At 44.4% G+C, this 19,216-nt stretch overlaps 1 protein-coding gene across 1 annotated transcript; it reads left to right on the forward strand.

Annotated features, from left to right (window-relative positions):
* The first annotated feature begins 3,049 nt into the window (after nt 1-3,049).
* Nucleotides 3,050-6,193, forward strand: LOC129334057 (proto-oncogene Mas-like). Its single transcript, XM_054985986.1, has 2 exons — nt 3,050-3,171; nt 5,105-6,193. The coding sequence occupies exon 2, from the start codon at nt 5,156-5,158 to the stop codon at nt 6,092-6,094; it is 939 nt and encodes a 312-aa protein (XP_054841961.1). The 5' UTR covers nt 3,050-3,171; nt 5,105-5,155; the 3' UTR covers nt 6,095-6,193.
* Nucleotides 6,194-19,216: the final 13,023 nt, after the last annotated feature.

Here is a 19,216-nt window from a genome sequence, read left to right on the forward strand (position 1 = left end):
GAACTAAGTAAAGAACATATCCCTCTTGTAGATGTAGGCTATTTCCGCACAGAAATGGTGCTGTTGGGAAGCAGTCTTCCCTGTTTCCCAAAGCATTGTGGTGAATTTGTCCCCCCACCCCTGTGGTTTCCCTAGCTCTTACCTGATCTTTTCCAAACTTGATTTGCTACAACATTTTTGAGAAAGATTGCAGCAAAACCTGGGTGGCTGCTATGTGGACATGAAAGTTGTATTTTGAGAAGTTGACATTTCTAACCATTGCTCAGGCCCTGTCTTATCTTGCAGCTTTGGAGGTTCACCCTCTGCCTTGGGTCTCACTCTTCCAAGCACTGGAGATTTCTATCCTCTTTCTTGGTCCTCTAGGCTCCTCCCCACATTTCCCATGAGGGTTGCCAGGCTATGTCTTGCAACTGGCAAGAGCACATGTGGCAAGGATATGAAGGCAACATAAGCACCCTGGAAATGATGTGAGTTCTCTCTAGGAATGACCAGAAACTCTATTTTAGAACCATAGAGTTTCTGGGGATTTCTAGAGAAGACTGGCATAACTTTTGGGTTTCTTTTGGGTTGCCAATTCCATGGATTCATATAGTAAATTGACATCAATTTTTGGTTTTTTCTCAGAAGTGACATCCCATATACATATGGCAACACTACTTCCCATCATGGCCAGTTTTTATGCAGAACTAAAGACAGTCTACCATGGGAATAAACCTACCAAAAACTAGGGTGCCACCCTCCCAGGGATTATCATCAACAGATCGTCAATTCATGTACATAAAGTATATATTCATATCAGTGCATAGAAAAGTACAACAGTGCATAAAGTGCAACAATAAATAACATAGTACAAATATAGCAATAAATAGTACAATAAATAATCCAATAAATAGTCTCCAATACATGCAATCCAAAGCTCATTACAAAATCATGACATAGGAGAACCAGATTGGTGTAGTGGTTAAGAGCGCAGGACTCTAATCTAGAGAACCGGGTTTGATTCCCCCCTCCTCCACTTGAAGCCAGCTGGGTGACCTTGGGCTAGTCACAGCTCTCTGGAGCTGTGGGTGTTGTTGTTATGGGGACAATAATGACATACTTTGTAAACTGCTCTGAGTGGGCATTAAGTTGTCCTGAAGGGTGATATATAAATTGAATGTTATTATTATTATTATTAAGGTACTATATACAGTCTTGCCATCGAAGGCATCAGATATTTAAATTCGCTGCTTGTGCTGTCTCTTCTTCCGATCAGCAAGAAATTACAGACTGCAAAGTCATGCCGGTAAGTAATCATACTCATATAATTTAAATCGATAATGCCCTTTATTGCAGGTAACTATAGCCCAGAGGACACTGCTGGTGCTAGCTCCCTATCTGTTTTGCTGTGCTTTCTCAAGGGCAGCTCTAATCGTAGTAAACATAAATCCAGAGGAGTTAGCCGTGTTAGTCTGTCGTAGCAAAATCAAAAAGAGTCCAGTAGCACCTTTAAGACTAACCAATATGCTACAATAAAATTGGTTAGTCTTAAAGGTGCTACTGGACTCTTTTTGATTTTAGTAAACATAAAGACACTGATCATCAAGACACGGATGTCTCATACACCATCACATGCCAGGTTTTTTTAGACAGCCTAACCAGAAAGAATGAAAAACTAGCAAAATTCCCACCTCAGCTACTGGGGCTTGATAAAACCAGATGGTCAATTAACACTTCCCACTGAGAACAGGCAGGGCAGGAGAGTTATGCCATCAAGAAGAGGGAAGAAGGAAAGGATCTCTGGCCAGAAGAAATGGGGTAGAATCTTTTGTCTTTTCTTAGTCAGCTGCTCCAGCCACAGAGCTATCTCCGGTCTTAGCTCCTTTTCCGGTGGCAGATGACAACATGGTGATAAAACAACAAAGGAGAACGCCAGTCATGGAAGAATCACAAAAAAAGTCACTCCCACTAAAACAAGGAGAGTGATACCCCCCACATACTGTGGTCCCCTCATACCGTGTGGCAATTTATCCAAATAAGCAGGGGTCATTTAGTAGAAAAACAGCTGGTGGAGCTCATTAACATAACTCATTAGCATAACTCATTAGCATATGCCACACCCCTTGCCATCACTGGAAATGTTATTGGCATAACTGATTTGCATATCCCACACCTCCTGACATCGCCTATCCTGGCTGTTTTGGACCCACTCCTGGCCATTCAGGGATGAAATTGGGCCCAAAATGGCAAAAAGGGGCTGAAAAGGGGCCCAAAATGGTCAGGATCGGGAGAGTGGGAGAGTGATCCACCACCCGTCAGAGGCCCGATCTGGGCTGTTTCAGCCCCAATCCAGGCCAAAACAGGCCCAAAATGGCTGAGAGTCAGGTGGGCGGGGCCACCTGACATGGGACCTCTTTGGGGAACTGCCAGAACTGCATTCCTGTGTGTTCCCCCTCGAAATGAGCCCTGCAAATAAGTTTCCTTCAACATCAGAATGAGCTTTTGGGAGATCTCAGAAGGCTGTTGGTGGAAGAGAAAAGTAGAAGAGGTATGTGTTCCACCTGTGGATGGTAACATCCAACTTTTTGTTCTCCTTTACAATGGATTTTTGACTTTCTTTTTGTAATCATCATTCTGTTAACCCTTCTCTCTCCCCTGTTCATACCAAATGGAAAAGCAGCCAATGAATGTATTTATTTATTACAATGAAAGCAATTATTGAGGCCTAAGATATTCGACCCCTCAGGACTTCTAAATACCATTTTAAATCACTGAGACTTGTGCTCTTACCTAAGATCAGACAAAGTGGAGTTTTCCCTTACAAATTTTTAAAAATGACATTGTCAAGGGATAATGGCTTCATTTTCACTCTTTATGGATTGCAAGCCTGTTTTTTCTAAGTGCTATTTCAGTGTATAGACGTTTTATACTGCCAGAGTCCCTTCCTTATAAGTCCACAGATGACTATCTTGACAGTGGATAAGAGAACTGTTCCATGTTTTGTCATATGATGTTGGCAAGCAGACCAAGAGAAGACAAAGAACAGTTTGCAACTCCTCTCTATCTTGCGCAGAGTTTGAGGAGATGCATCATTTTTCCTTTTGACTTCTGAGGATTCCTGCAAATATTTCCCTCTCTTGCCATCCTGGCAGACAATACTGGAACAGTTTTGCATTCTACTCTCCGCAACCAGTAAGTTTTAGACATTTGCAGGAAAAAAAGCACTTATGGCTTGTTTTTTAATTTCTCTTTTAAAGAAATTGTTAACATTTGCTTTCCTTGTTTTAGTCCATGACTTAAACTGCACATAAATGTGTCATGTATTTCTATTGTATATAAATATGGTGTTTGGGTAGTCGTAGTGGTGGTTGTAATTTAGCACAGCAGGATTTGAGTCCAGTGGCACCACAGAGATCAACAAGATACCAATACTGATATCTGAAGACGAGAACTTTGACTCTCGAAAGTTCATACCCTGAAAATTTCGTCATTCTGTAAGGGTCTACTGGACTGGAATCCTGCTGTTCAACTGCAGAGCAACAAAAATATCTACTTGTAATTCAAACACCTCCTTGGGGGATCTCTGCTGACTAGTGGGGAAGAGTTGTGGGCTGAAAGAGATAGAGAACATTCAAAGGAGCAAAGAAAATAGAATTTCCATAAGCTAAGATATGTGGTTATGGACACACAGAAATAAAAATAATTGTAAGTTGATTGCAACTGCCCCCCGCCCCCATAGCATCCTCCTAGCTTTCCCAAAAGCTCTCTAACTCTTATTGCCTGCATTTCCTATGCCTTTTGACCAGCAGGGATTCTCTATAAAATCTCATCTTCTACATTCCTTTTAAAGATGTATGTCTCAGGGCCAAGCTACACAAGACGAATGACACTTGAACAGCAAGTGTATTTCTCCCTGTTCACTTGCCCTCCACTCAATCCACTTGCCATTCAAGTGTTATTTGTCATGTGTAGCTTGGCCCTAAATTGCATTAAACACTGCAGTAGTCTGGTCTGCACCCACAGAAAAGTCTATATTGCCCCGGAAGCTTGGACGCCTCTAACTCACATGTAAATTATTCTGCAAGGCAAAATTAGTAAGCCTTCACTACTGGGATAAGTGGCAGGAGAACCCATGGGTTCTGAGGGCCGAGCAACAAGTGACAAATGACACTTGAACAGCAAGTGGATTGAGTGGAGGGCAAGTGAACAGGGAGAAATACACTTGCCGTTCAAGTGTCATTCGTCACTTGTAGCTTCGCCCTTAGTTTCTAGAAAACAGATCAGGCATCTTTCCAAAAGCTTGAGGCAGTAATAGTAAAATGAGTATTTTTTCTGCAAGAATGGTGGAATAAAGCTGCGGTGGTGGATATCTGATTAGGGTCTAGCACTGTTTCTGGGCAAACTGATTATATTCCACTTCCCAGCTGTGGAACAAGTTGTCTTTGGAGCTGTTTTGTCACAGTGATAGATTTCGCACACATTGGATAATGCACTTTCAATGCACTTTATCAATCATTTGAGGTGAATTTTTTGTTCCGTACATGAAAAAATCCATTCCAAATGATCTATAATGAGGATTGGAAGTGCATTATCCAACATGTGTGGAATCAGCCAGTATCAACTGCTTCTGGCATGCTGCAGGGTCTAATAAATTCCTCAAATGAATAGATTAATCAATCATGGTAGCACAAAAGGACGGTAAAACTGCTAAACCTGCAGCTTCTGCAAAGATATTATATATTAAATTATCAACAACAACATTTGATTTATATATTGCCCTTCAGGACAACTTAATGCCCACTCAGAGTGGTTTACAAATTGTGTTATTTTCCTCACCTCTGTGAAGTGAGTGAGGCTGAGAGAACTCCAGAGAGCTGTGACTGACCTAAGGTCACCCAGCTGGCTTCAAGAGGAGGAGTGGGGAATCAAACCTCAGTTCTCCCGATGAGAGTGCCAGCACTCTTATCACTACACTAAACTGTTCACCCCTTGACCAAACTGTGTAGTAGTTAACAAATGCTTCAGGAGTCTCAGGGCCATTAAAACCAGGTGAAAATGCATGTGCTGTGATGTTCATTCGGCTCCAGCGGAAGAACTGAATCCCCCACCTATCTTCTCCTTGCAGGACTCTTTGCCCCGGGAGCGCAGACGTCTCCACCTAAAGCCCAAACTGAGCATGAGAGAAGGCTTCAATCTTAAAAACTTATTCTTCAGCCATGATGAAAAAGATTTAGCTGAATACAGTTTCATTGGAGAAGAAATTTCCCTCTCCATCTTCAATATTTTCATTTCCCTTATTGGACTGGTGGGGAATGGGAATGTCATCTGGCTTCTTGGCTTCCATATCAAAAGAAAACCTTTGGCCACCTACATCCTGAACTTGGCTGTGGCTGACTTTGGATCCCTTCTATTTCTACTTCTCTTAAACATATTAATGAACCTACCCTATATTAACAAATATTTCCTGCCTCCCCCAATTGTTTATCAGATTTTGTTGAGCCTCTCTCAACTGATGTATAGCAGTTCTCAATTTCTCCTGACAGCCATTAGCATTGACAGATGTGTGTCTGTCCTCTTCCCAAATAGGTATCAACATCATCGGTCACCAGTGTTGTCCACCAGTGTGTGCGTCCTCATGTGGGCTCTCACTTTTGTGCTCAGTAGCGGGCCCTTAATTCTAGAATTTGCTGGTTTGGCATATTATAATGACCCTGTAATTGATTGGGTTTATCTTGTGAGTACTTCAATTTGCATCTCCCTCATGACCATCTCTGCTCTGATTCTGCTCATCAAAGTCTGCTTTCGGTCACACCGGTGCCAGTGTGGGAATCTTTTGAAAGTGATCTTGCTCATGCTTCTCTCCTTCATCCTCCTTACTTTTGTGACATGTGCCTATGCTTATGCCCGTCTCATCACAAATCAATTCACCCCAATGTCATATTTTATCTTAGGGATCACCCTAAGGAGTGATATAAATCCATTGATTTATTTCTTGGTGGGGAGACAGAATGGTGGTAAATTTCAGGAGAGAATGAAGGTTATCCTCCAAAGAGTTTTCAAAGAGGACAGAGACACCGGAGCGGAACTACAACCCCGCATTGAAACACCATTGTGATGCCCTCATTAGAAGTTCTATGCTGTAGATTACAGATACAACCATGATTTGCCTTTCAAGATGCAGAAGACCGATTAATAAAGTTTTGCCATTTCCTTGCCACAGTATGTGTGCATTATTGTTGTTATTGTTTATTTATAGTCCTCTTTTCTTACTAAGATCCAAGGTGCATTACGTACTGTCTGTGAATACAATATATAATCAACAGCTGGGGCATTCTTAAAGAAAAAATCAACAGTAAGAACATTCAATGAAAACAGATACAATAGGGTATAGGTTTTATAAAAGTAAAGGTAGTCCCCTGTGTAAGCACTGAGTCATTACTGACCCATGGAGGAGGTTGCATCACGACATTTTCTTGGCAGACTTTTTATGGGGTGGTTGCCATTGCCGTCCCCAGTCATCTACACTTTACCCCCAGGAAACTGGGTAGTCATTTTACCAACCTCAGAAGGACGGAAGGCTGAGTCAGCCCTGAGCCAGCTACCTGAACCTGGCTTCCACCAGGATCGAACTCAGGTCGTGAGCAGAGCTTGGGCATTTGAAAACTAGTATGAAGGCAAACAGTTCTATGAATCCTTTCTGAATTAAAGAGTGCATAATTAACATGTTATCTTTAGCAATATCAAACTACCAAGTAGGAGCAATAGCCTAGTCTATACTCCCTATCCATTACCAACATAGTTCATTGAGCTATTTCTTAGCACACAGTCCTAGTATCTGAGAAGAAAGTCTTGCATAGTTTGCAGAAATCTGGCAGGGGGGGGGGAAGGTCCTGACTTCCTCAGGCAGGCCATTCCACAGTGTGGGGGATATCACAGAGAATGCACATATATGTGCAGTTGTTGATTAAGTCTAGTGGCAGGATGGTTTCTGCAGAAGGCCCTGCCTAAATGAGCAAAGCTGCCATAGTGGAACATATGGAGAGAGGCAGTTACACAGATACAAGGGACGGAGGCCATGAAGGTCTTTGAACATGACAGTCACAACCTTGATCTGAGCCTGGTAACTGATGGGTAGCCAATGGAGTGACTGCAGAATGGGAGTGATATCCATGTTCTGTCCAGTTCCTGATGGTAAATGAGCTACACCATTTTGCACCAGCTGGAGGCTCCAAGTTGATTTTATTTCAAGATTCTTAAATATCTTTGGCATTTTAAAGGTGTGAGATTGTTGCAATTTAGAGAGATATCATCATTGGTCTATGGTCAGGATCAAGGGGTATATTGTGCTCGAGAAGGCTTTGCCATGTCTTCTCCCAGCTGCATATGCTGCCTAGCACTGCTGGAGAAGGGAAGATAGGTGGTGCACAAAGCATCAACATTCCCGGGAGCCATGGCAATGGCATTCCTAGCTGCACCCACCACCATCAGGGAAAGTGTGTGTACTCAGGCAGTGTGGGCAGCTGGATTGCAGGTGGTGGGAGAACTTGCGAATGGGCAAAGGAAGGACACGCAGACAGGTGGGGGCTTGTGAGTGGGAGGGCAAGAAAGGGAGTCTGATAGTGGATATAAGGGAGCCCTTCAGTACTCTTTACTAAAGACTCCCCAAAATCTGGAACCAATCTCATCAGATCAGGATGACCTCACCCATCCAACATTTTATTAATTAACATTTCATTAATGAACTGAATTAACAGTTTCCAAATGGTTGGATTTATGAACCTGTGATGGGATGCATGGTAAATAAGATTTCCTAAATGCAGCACTCAGAGAGCTGGAAGGGAAGGAGTTAACCGTCCCCTGGTGGTTCGTTAGGTGAGCTGCTGGGGAATTGGCATGGCCGTGTCTCAGAAGCCATCAACGAAATCGCTCCGCGTCGCCCTCTCCGTCCCCGTGTCAGACTGGCTCCCTGGTACACAGAGGAGCTACGTCAGATGAAGCAGGAACTGAGGGCCAAGCTACACATGATGAATGACACTTGAATGGCAAGTGTATTTCTCCATGTTCACTTGCCCTCCACTCAATCCACTTGCCGTTCAAGTGTCATTCGTCATGTGTAGCTTGGCCCTCAGACAGCTAGAGCGAGTGTGGCGGCGGAATCAGGGTGAAGAGGTAAGAACATCTTATAGAGCGTTTATGAAGGCCTACAAAGTGGCTGTGAAGGCGACAAAGAAGGAGTACTTTGCCGCCTCCATAGCATCCAAAACAGAGAGAGTCACGGAAAAGCATAACCAACAAACAGATATCAAACCGTGACCAACTAACTAAAGCAATTTAAAGATAGTATATCTAATGTATTCAAAAATAGTTTTTTATCATGAAGTTAATTCTGATTCAGCAAAGACTCTAAGTGGCTATAAAACTGGCTACAAACAGTTCATAGGAAGTACAGTGCAGGAGCAAGCTAGTAGCATCATACAATATACAATATACAAATTTACTCCATAGCATCTGCAAGCTCACACCTGGCAAAATTATTTCATGTAGTTTTCTCCTTGGTCTCCCTTTCGCAGGGGGACTGCCAAATTAGAAATTTGGCCATCAGCTGTGAGGCTTTTGGACCCTTTTTTGTAGACAAAATCTTTTCTCTCCGCCATGACCTGCCTGCCACAATTAATACAGTAAGGGAACTGGAGACCCCTTGGCCATCTTCCGGTCCAACTTTGGATCACTTCAGTCTGGTCACCCAGGAGGAAGTGGACAGGATCCTGGGGCTGTTCAGGCCCACTATGTGCTCCCTAGACTCCTGCCCATCGTGGCTGGTGAAAGCCAGTGGTGTCGCGTTGGGGGGCCCGATTGGAGGATATTATGAATTCATCATTGAGCTCCGGGTTTTTTCCCAGGGCATTGAAGGAAGGCATAGTGAGGCCTCTTCTGAAAAAAACATCCTTGGACCCCAGTGACCACCCAGAATCAAACCTCCCGTTTCTGGTAAAGGTGATTGAGTGGGCAGTGGGGGAACAGCTGCAGGTTTTCCTGGAAGAGACCTCTGTCCTGGACCCATACCAGTCTGGTTTCCATCCGGGCCATGGGACAGAGACAGGGGCCGTTTCCAGACGGCCCCCCGCCTCGCGAAACGTCGCGCGTCGTCGCGCGTCGTTGCGCAGAAAACGCGATATTTCGCGTTTTCTGCGCAACGACGCGCGACGACGCGCGACGTTTCGCGAGGCGGGGGGCCGTCTGGAAACGGCCAGGGTTGGTTGCTCTCATGGACAACCTCTGTAGGCACCTGGATCGTGGCGGGTCAGCGCTGCTGATTTGGTTAGACCTTTCAGCGGCATTTGACACAGTTGCCGACGTGGGGATTTGAGGGACGGCCTTGCAGTGGCTTGTCTATTTTTTCCACAGTCGGGGACAGAAGGTGGCACTGGGGGAGAGATTGTCCACACGCCAGCCTTTGGTGTGTGGTGTCCCTCAGGGGGCGATACTCTCTCCCCTGTTGTTCAATCTTTATATGCACCCCTTCACCCAGCTGGTGTGGATGTTTGGACTGGGTTGTCATCAATATGCAGATGACACCCAGTTGTATCTGCTGATGGATGATCGACCTGACTCAGCCCCTGATGCCCTGTTGAGAGCTTTGGAGGCCGTGTCTGGATGGGTGGCACAGAGCAGGCTGAAGTTGAATCCTGCAAAGACAGAGGTCCTGTACTTGGGCTGTGGGCTGTCAGAGGAGGGGATCCATCTCCTAGCCTTGGGAGGGGGCACCACTTGTGCCCATACATTTGGTCAGAAGTTTGGGTGTGATCCTGTATTCCTCCTTATCTATGGAGGTCCAGATTGCGACAGTTGCCCGGGCTGCTTTTTTCCATCTTCAGCAGGCCAGGCGGCTAGCCCCCTATCTCTCAGCTCAAGACCTAACGACAGTGATCCAGGCAATGGTCACCGTCAGGTTGGATTACTGTAACTTGCTCTATGCAGGGCTGCCCTTGGGTTTGATCTGGAGACTGCAGTGGGTCCAGAATGCTGCTGCACGTGTTTTGACGGGTGTTCCTTATAGGACACATATTACACCAATTCTGCAGCATATCCACTGGCTCCCTGTGGAATTCCAGATTCGGTTCAAGGTGCTGGTTTTGACCTATAAAGCCCTAAACGCACTGGGACCAGCATACCTAAGGGACCGCCTCTCCCCGTATGTGCCCTGGAGAATGCTCCAAACATCTGTAAAACATCTGCTGGTGGTCCCTGGCCCCAGGGAGGCTCAGTTGGCCTCAACCAGGGCCAGGGCCTTTTCGGTCCTGGCCCCAACCTGGTGGAACTCTCTGTCTGAGGACACCCAGGCCTGTCAGGATCATCTATCATTTTGGCGGGCCTGTAAGACAGAGATATTCCACCAGGCATATGGTTGAGGCCAGCACGAGATCCTCACTGAGCCTCCCACCAGCCTCCCACTAAGTGTGGGCTTATTCAGTGTCCTCCGGCTGGCTGCCCAACATATGGGTACAGCACGGGGCTATGTAGTGCCCATTCATTTGCTGATCCACGTATGGGTTGCAGTACATTATCTGTCCACTTCCGCCCTCCTGTATGTTGATGGGCAGGAATATGGAATTAACCCCATCTTGGGACAGTTATTATCTGTTTGTTGATTTTATGATGAACTGTTGTTTTATGAATGTTTTTAATATTTGTATTATATTTTTATAACTGTTGTACCTCAACCTGAGCCCACTCGTGGGAAGGGCGAGTTAGAAATGTAATAATAAATAATACTGAGCTACTGGCATCTGATAAGCCAGGTGGATGATCATGACATGTGGGTGAAGGAGGAAGCTGCTGCCGGAAGGTGAGAGATGTTGAGCAACGTCTTGGGATCTCAGAGGCTCCTCCTCTGGGAGGATGATCCACCTTCCTTTTGCTGTTTCTGAAAACAGGGACGGATATAGGAAATCTGGCACAAGGAAGGGATGGACAACGGCCCCCGGAGCAGTTTCTCTCTTCCCACAGGCTGTCTGTCCATTCTGGGGGGTGTCACCCTAGGACGGAGACATGGCTCTCGAAGCCCAACCAGCATTCTCGCATCGCTGTGATGCGGTGATGTGTTCAAATGGTGCTGCTGCAAGTCTGTGGGCACCTTTCACCCCCATCATCGCTTGATTGGTTTCAAATGGGTATTCCTGTCACTCATTGGAGAACCCACCTCCACCTGTATCTCTGGAACATGGGGGTTGATCCCAAGTGCTGCAGGCTGCGAGTGTGACCCTCGCTGGATCCTACTGCATTTCTGGTCCTCCTTGTCAGGGAAGGGGAACCTGTTTCTCATGGGAAGAAGTGAGGGGGATTAGCAGGTGTACTGAGCTGCAGCCACTGGTCTGGCTGCAGTGGGAATGGAGGGTTGGACAGGCAAGAGGGTGGGTGTCTGATCCCCCCCTTCAGTGTTACTTCTGTCCCCCCCCAGCAGGGATGTCCACTCCCTGATTGGGGTTGTTCGTGGGCAGCAGGGATCATGGCCTTCCCATTGGCTGTGGCCCTCACTTGCCTGTCAGGGGAGCGATGTGGCCAGCTGCGTCTTGCCTTGCCACATTGTTGCACTGTCATAGTCCTCCTGCAAAAGTCCATAGGGAATGGCAGGGCCGAGCCCCATGTGCATCGATACACGGATGGGGGTGCTGCTGACTCGAGGCTTAGAATTGCATAGTAAGAGTGCCATTTTAGTATACAGGCTTTTAACACAGCCCGAGTCTTCTCCTTCTAAGTCCACTGATGGCTATCTTGACACCCGATAAAAGAACTGTTCCATGTTTGTCATATGATGTTGGCAAACAGACAAAGAAAAGACAAAAATTGTAGCTCCTATCCATCTTGGAGAGAGCTTGATGACAAACACCATTTTCCTTTTGACTTCTGAAGTTTCTTGCAAATCTTTCCTTCACTTGCCATCCCAGCAGACAATACTGGGACTGTTTTGCATTCTACACTCCACAAGCAGTAAGTTTTAGACCTGTGTACAACTTTATGACTTGTTTTTTAAATTTCTCTTATAAAGAAATCGTTAATCTTTGTTTTCCTTGTTTTAGTCCATGATTTCCACTGCACATAAACGTGTCAGGTATAAATATGGAGTTTGGGTAGCTGTAGTGATTGTTGTAATTCAGAACAGCAGGTTTTGAGTCCAGTGGCACCATAGAGACCAACAAGATACCAATACAAGTATCTGAAGAGGAGAGACCTTTGACTCTGGAAATCTTTTTTTTAAAATAATTTTTTATTGGATGGTTAACATACACATAATATTGCTACATTTTACTTATTCCCCATATACGTACTATATGCTTCCCACCCCCTCCCCTCCCCCTTTCCTGTATTGACTTCCAACAGCACTACAACCCCTCGTTTCTTATCACTAGTTCTATATCTTAGTTGTCATTCTAGTATTACTGGTAAAGATTTAAACTAAATCTTATCTTGATGTATTGTCGAAGGCTTTCACGGCCGGAGAACGATGGTTGTTGTGGGTTTCCGGGCTGTATTGCCGTGGTCTTGGCATTGTAGTTCCTGACGTTTCGCCAGCAGCTGTGGCTGGCATCTTCAGAGGTGTAACACCAAAAAACAGAGATCTCTCAGTGTCACAGTGTGGAAAAGATGTAGGTCACTTGTATCTACTCAGGAGGGGTGGGGTTGAGCTGAGTCATCCTGTAAGAGTTTCAGCCAAGTTATAGCAAACTTCTACATGGAACATTTTGAAAAAACAGCTCTAGAATCAGCACCCCACAAACCTAGTGTATGGTTCCGGTTTGTGGATGATATATTTATCATTTGGAGCCATGGGGAGGAAGAATTGATGGGGTTTTTGAATCATCTCAACAACATCCACCTGAACATACAATTCATAATGGAGAAAGAAATCGAGGGAAAACTCCCATTCCTGGATACCTTGGTCATCCGCAAAGCAAACTTTCAGTTAGGTCACAAGGTCTACAGGAAACCAACTCACACTGATCGGTACTTACACAAAAACTCCAATCACCACCCCCGACAGAAAAGAGGCATAATGAGAACATTAGTGGATCGTGGAAGACGGATATGTGAGCCGCACTTTCTCAATGAGGAAATTAATCATCTAAATCACGCACTTCAGGCAAATGGCTACTCCAGAAATGAAATCCGAAGAGCAATCAAACCCAGGATGAATCAAACAACCAAGGAAAAACAGTCTCCTACAGGAAAAGTGTTTTTGCCATATATCAAAGGAATCACTGATCAGATGGGAAAGCTTATGAAAAAGCATAACCTTCAAGCAGTGTTCAGACCCACCCGAAAAATACAACAGATGCTACGATCAGCAAAAGACAGTAGAGACCCCCTCACCTCTGCAGGAGTATACCGTATACCCTGCAGCTGTGGACAAGTTTACATCGGGACCACAAAGCGTAGCATCCAGACAAGAATAAAAGAACATGAAAGACGCTGCAGACTTGGACAACCTGAAAAATCAGCAGTGGCTGAACATAGCCTAACGCAAACAGGGCACAGTATCTTATTCCAGGACACCAAAATACTGGACAACACTTCCAACTACTTTGTCAGACTGCACAGGGAAGCCATTGAAATTCACAAGCATAAGAAAAACTTCAACAGGAAAGAAGAAACCTTAAGAATGAACAGAGCATGGTTTCCAGTTCTGAAAAACACCAGGCTAACAAAACATTCTATCCCCGACAATAGCCCTGCAGAGAAGATTAGCACATCAAGTACCAATCTATATGCAAAAGAACCTCCTCAGGACACAGTGAAGCCTCCCGCCATTAGCATTCCACACCCTGGGAAACTCTTACGGGATGACTCAGCTCAACCCCACCCCTCCTGAGTAGATACAAATGACCTACATCTTTTCCATACTGTGACACTGAGAGATCTCTGTCTTTTGGCGCTACACCTCTGAAGATGCCAGCCACAGCTGCTGGCGAAACGTCAGGAACTACAATGCCAAGACCATGGCAATACAGCCCGGAAAACCCACAACAACCATATATCTTATCTTATTCAATAACTTTCAAAAGACCATAATTGTCCTTTAACATTCCATCTTTTCTCTAGATATTTTCGCAATTTCCCCCAATCCTCAAAAAATTCCTTTGGATCTTGATCTCTCAATTTTCTTGTCAATTTGTCCATTTCCGCCATGTACAACACTTTTTGTATCCACTCTTCAATTTCTGGTGTTTCTTCTTTCTTCCAGTATTGTGCATACGAAGTTCTTGCCGCTGTTATCATATAATACAATAATACTCTATCTTTTCTATTAATGTCCTCTAAATGCAGGGATAACAGTAGCATTTCTGGATTCTTAACGACATTATTCTGGAGTATTAAAGACATTTCAGCACACATTTTAGACCAAAAGTCTCTAGCCTTACCACAAGTCCACCACATATGAAATAGAGAACCTTCATGCTCCTTACATTTCCGACACTTGTTGGATAGCTGTTTGTTAGCAATGGCTAGCTTTTTCGATGTTAAATACCATCTATATATCATTTTATAGCCATTCTCTTTAATACTGGTACATGTTGAAATTTTTAAGACTCTGGAAATCTTATACCCTGAAAATCATGTTGGTCTCTAAGGGGCCACTGGATATGAATCTTGCTATTCTGCTGCAGAGCAACACAAAAAATCTATGTGTAATTTGGACACATCCTTATTACAGAATGTAGGGGACAGGAGGATCCCTGCTGACTAATGGAGAAGAGCTGCAGGTGGCAAGAGAGTAGCATTCAAAGGAGTGAAGAAAATAGAGTTTCCATGAGATATGTGGTTAATCATACTAGGGACACATGAAATTGTAACAGTTGATTGCATCCTCCTAACTTTCCTGGCTGCTTCTTCTGTGCCCCATAGCCAGCAGGGATCTTCTATAAATTCACATCTTCTATACTACTTTTAAAGATGCATGTCTAAATTACAATAGATCAAGATGGGTAGCCGTATTATTCTGTCTGTAGCAGTAGAAAAGAGCAAGAGTCCAGTAGCACTTACGAGACTAACAGAATTTGTGGTAGGGTATGAGCTTTTGTGAGTCACAGGCAGCTCAATCTGAAGAAGTGAGCTGTGTCTCATGAAAGCTCATACCCTACCAGAAATTTTGTTAGTTTTATAGATGCTACTGGACTCTTGCTCTCTTCTACTAAATTACAATAAGCACTACAGTGGTCTGCCCTGGAACCACAAAAGAAGCCTCTCTTGGCCCCTGATTACCAAGGTATGAAGAGAAGCTCAGAAGCCTCAAGCTTTTATGAGATTATTCAGCAAGGCACTACTTGTATAAGGTCACTACTTAGATCACTAAGATCACTACTTGCATAAGTGACAGGGGGAAACAGGGGTTCTTAGTTTCTGTTCTGTCTTCTAGAAACAGGCATTTCTCCAAAAGCTTCTGGCCATAATAGTAAAATGAATGTTATTTCCGTAGGGTTGGCAGAATAAGGCTGGAGAAGGGGATAGCAGAATAAGGTCTAGCAGCTCAAGTCCTGGACATGGGGGTTAGATTCCAATTCCTTGCAGTAAACAAGTTGCTCTGACCAGTAACTCCATTATCATGCAGAGGGGGCTCATGTAGGGCTTAGAATGGAGAGGGGAAGAGGGCTGCAACCATCTCATTTTTGGTCTTCTTCCTCTTCCTGGTCATCTCCCTCCCAGCCCAGGGAAGGCCTGCTTCCTTCCTTCCAGGCCTGCTGGAATAGCCCCATTTCTAGGGCAGCCAAGCTCCCAGTCAGGGCAGAATTCCGATTCCTCTTCAGCACATTAAACTTTGAAATAAATAAAAACTTATTTAAAAAAAAACTGACTCATGTTGGTTCTGAAATGATATCACCTCTAGGGAATACTTGGAAGCAAAAGTGGTAGCTCTAGGAATTGCCTAAAGCTTTATTGTTAAACTATAGAGTTTCCAGCAACTCCTTGTGTGAGCAGTCTGCCTAGCTCTCAACCATTTTAATACCTCCTTATGATAGACAGCTTCAAGAGGGGACTCGATAAACATATGGAGCAGAGGTCCATCAGATGGGTATAGATGGAACTCTCTGTCTAGGGCAATGATGCTCTGTATTCTTGGTGTTTTGGGGGGGGGGCAATCAGTGGGAGGGCTTCTAGTGTCCCTTCCCCACTGGCAGACCTCATGAGGACACCTGGTTTTTGGCCACTGTGTGACATAGAGTGTTGGACTGGATAGACCATTGACCTGATCCAACATGGCTTATCTTATCATTGGAAAAATCATAAAGCCTTAAACTAATGTGCTTCATGCTGCAATAGCTGAGCAAAATGTTGCCAGCTCCCAGGTGGGAGACTGAGTTGCACATGCCATGTGAATGGAAAGCCAAATGATTAGGTGCCATTGACTCCTGCCCACCCAGCTCTGGAATGCACAGCTCTTTTGACAAGAAAGGTTCTTGAGGACAGCTCCCCTCGGACATTCCCATCTCCTTTCTCTCCATTGATTACAACCCCAGCTAAAACCCTATCCAGAAATCAAGGGCCATCAATCAGCTCTGATAAGTTTTAAGTTCATCCTGGGAACATTTAATCCAACTCTAAATTCATCATCTGACCCCAGAGACACTTAATTAAAACCAAGGTTTCTTTGTCAGGCACCAGGTACAGTCAGTCTACCTCTTTTGTCCCACCCTGGCTTGTCAATCAAAGTTACTCAAGACTTTTGTCTTTCCCAGGAGACAACCATTAAGGTCTTCAGCCATTTTCACATATCCTAAATTTTACACTATGATTTGTTAGTTGTGATCCCACTATCATAATGCATAGTTCACATTGCCTTGACTTGTGCCACTTCATTGCATGTCCAGAAGTTCACATTGTACATAAAAAGTGCAATTATGGGCAGTGGTTGAGCTCGCATCATAGTTGATGAAAGCACATTCCCGCCCATCACTGTTGCCAGGAGCCTGCACAGGCTTGTGGGATTCTTGGCCGTTGGCGGGATAATCTCCTCCTAGGGTGCAGAAACCAAAAAAGGAGGAGGGGTTGAGTGGAAGGACTCTTGAGAAGCATTTCCAAGTGTTCTCATGCAGACAGAAAAAGCTCTGAAGAAGTGTTACACAATGGAATAAATGGGAAATCTGTGTTCTCAAAGACAATACAACAATTACGGGAGGATGACAGGTTTTCACAGGTGGATTACAATGATGTGTGTACAGCTTTGAGTTTAGTGAACAATTGTGATATTATGCAATACTATGGCACTACAATAAGGACATGTGAAAATGGCCTTTGTTTCACGAGCTGAAGTCACTATCCAACCTTAAGGCCCATTTTGCCTTATAATCACTCTGGCTTTGCCCCAACCAAATTGTACAGTGCCAAGTGCGCCTACTTGGATCTTAGCACTGTGCCCTCAGAATCCTTCTGAGCCTTTTGGTCGAGAAGGCTGGCCGTTTGAAGCCTTCTTCCTCTGTGGACTACTCTGCTCCTCTGATCAGTAATTGTCATCTGAGTCCTGCATTCTATTCCAACCTTTGATGCTTTTCCTAGGACTCTTGTGTACTTGTGATTTTTCTATTTGCCTCTTGTTGTGTGTGTGTTTCCCCTTTAAATAAAATTACTCTTTGTTTTGGAAAACACCCATCTTGTAAGTTTCCTCAGAAAGGGGACTTGGTAAAAATTGTTGGGGGATGTCATTTGCTACCAGCTCTCACTGCCTTCTCCATTTTTGCTAATTTCCCCTCCTTGCAAGGAGATACGTTTTGTTAACACTAGAGTTGACACCATCACTTCTGCATACCCCCTGGAAATGAGATCATTACATGACCGATACCACCCCTCACACTTTGTCCTGCCCCCCTGCCCCCCTACCTTGCCACCAATTGCCTGGCTCAAGCAGGCAAACCTAAACCTTTCATTCCATGCCAAAAAGCCATGCTCCTCCAACAGAATCTCCACCCCAGAAGACTGGGAGGAGGTCCTGGATGCTTCCATAGTTCTCACCCAGCCCTGCCCCCTCCCTACAAAGACCAAGCAGCTGTTCTTCATTGCAGCTGTCCCTGTTGTAGCTTTTGAGGGACAAGATTCTCTTAAGTCTAACTTTTCCCTTTATGTTGTTATTGCCAATTTAGCAGCAGTAAGTAGGCTCAAGACAAATATGACATCTGAATGGTGATGTGTCCATTTATGTAATCCAATAAAATGACTTTTGGATCGAGAGGTATATTGTGTGTATTAAGTGCAATCAAATCGCAGCTGACATGATGACGTTTCAGGGTTTTTAAGGCAAGAGATGAACAGAGGTGGTTTTCCATGGCTTGACTCTGTGTACAGACCCTGGGCTTCCTCTCCCATTCAAATACTCTGACACTGCTTAGCTTCCACAATCTCATCAGATCAGGATAACCTCAGCCATCCAGCATTTCATTAATTAACATTTCATTAACTACCAATTTCCAAATGGTTGGATTTTTGAACCTGTGATGGTATGCACAGTAAATAAGATTTCCTAAGTGCAGCACTCAGAGAGTTAGAAGGGGAAGAATTAACAATTGCCTGGAAAAAGAGCTTGATTGGCAGGCTGCTCCCTCACTCTGATTGGCCAGTCAGAACCAGCCTTCAAGATTAGAGGGGGTGGCTAACAGGATTCGGAAGAGAGTGTGTGTAAGCATCCACCATTGGTTGTTTTCTGGAGCCTCCCTACCAGTCTCCTGCAAGGGGGGTGATGTAATCATCTGCACCCCAACAAGTACAGTCAGTGGAATATTAGCAACCATGTTCCCACTCCCCCTCTTTTGTTAACACGATGATTAGGGAAATTGGAGGGGGCCACCATCTAAGATGCTGTTCCATATGTTTTGGGGTTTGGATTATTAAATGTATATGTTTTTAATGTGCACTGAACATTTTATTGTACCCTGCCCTGAGCCCATTTGCAAAGAGGGCAGGCTAAAAATAGAATGAATGAATGAATGAATGAATGAATGAATGAATGAATGAATGAATGAATGAATGAATGAATGAATGAATGAATGAATGAATGAAGGTCAGACAGATTCCCCTCTGGAGAGAAGGAAAAGAAATCTTTTGCCCTAACTGTAACGCCAGTGTTTTGAGGGAGAATCCTTGGTAAGAATCTTGGTAATGCTTCTTAAGAATTCTAAGTATTAAAGCCTGCTCAAGCTGAAACCTCTTTACAGAGCCACAATAGAACTGGAGACGGGGTGTTTTTGGCAAAGAG

This window comes from Eublepharis macularius, chromosome 7 (genome assembly GCF_028583425.1).
Source record: "Eublepharis macularius isolate TG4126 chromosome 7, MPM_Emac_v1.0, whole genome shotgun sequence".
In the NCBI taxonomy this organism is placed as follows: Eukaryota; Metazoa; Chordata; class Lepidosauria; order Squamata; family Eublepharidae; genus Eublepharis; species Eublepharis macularius.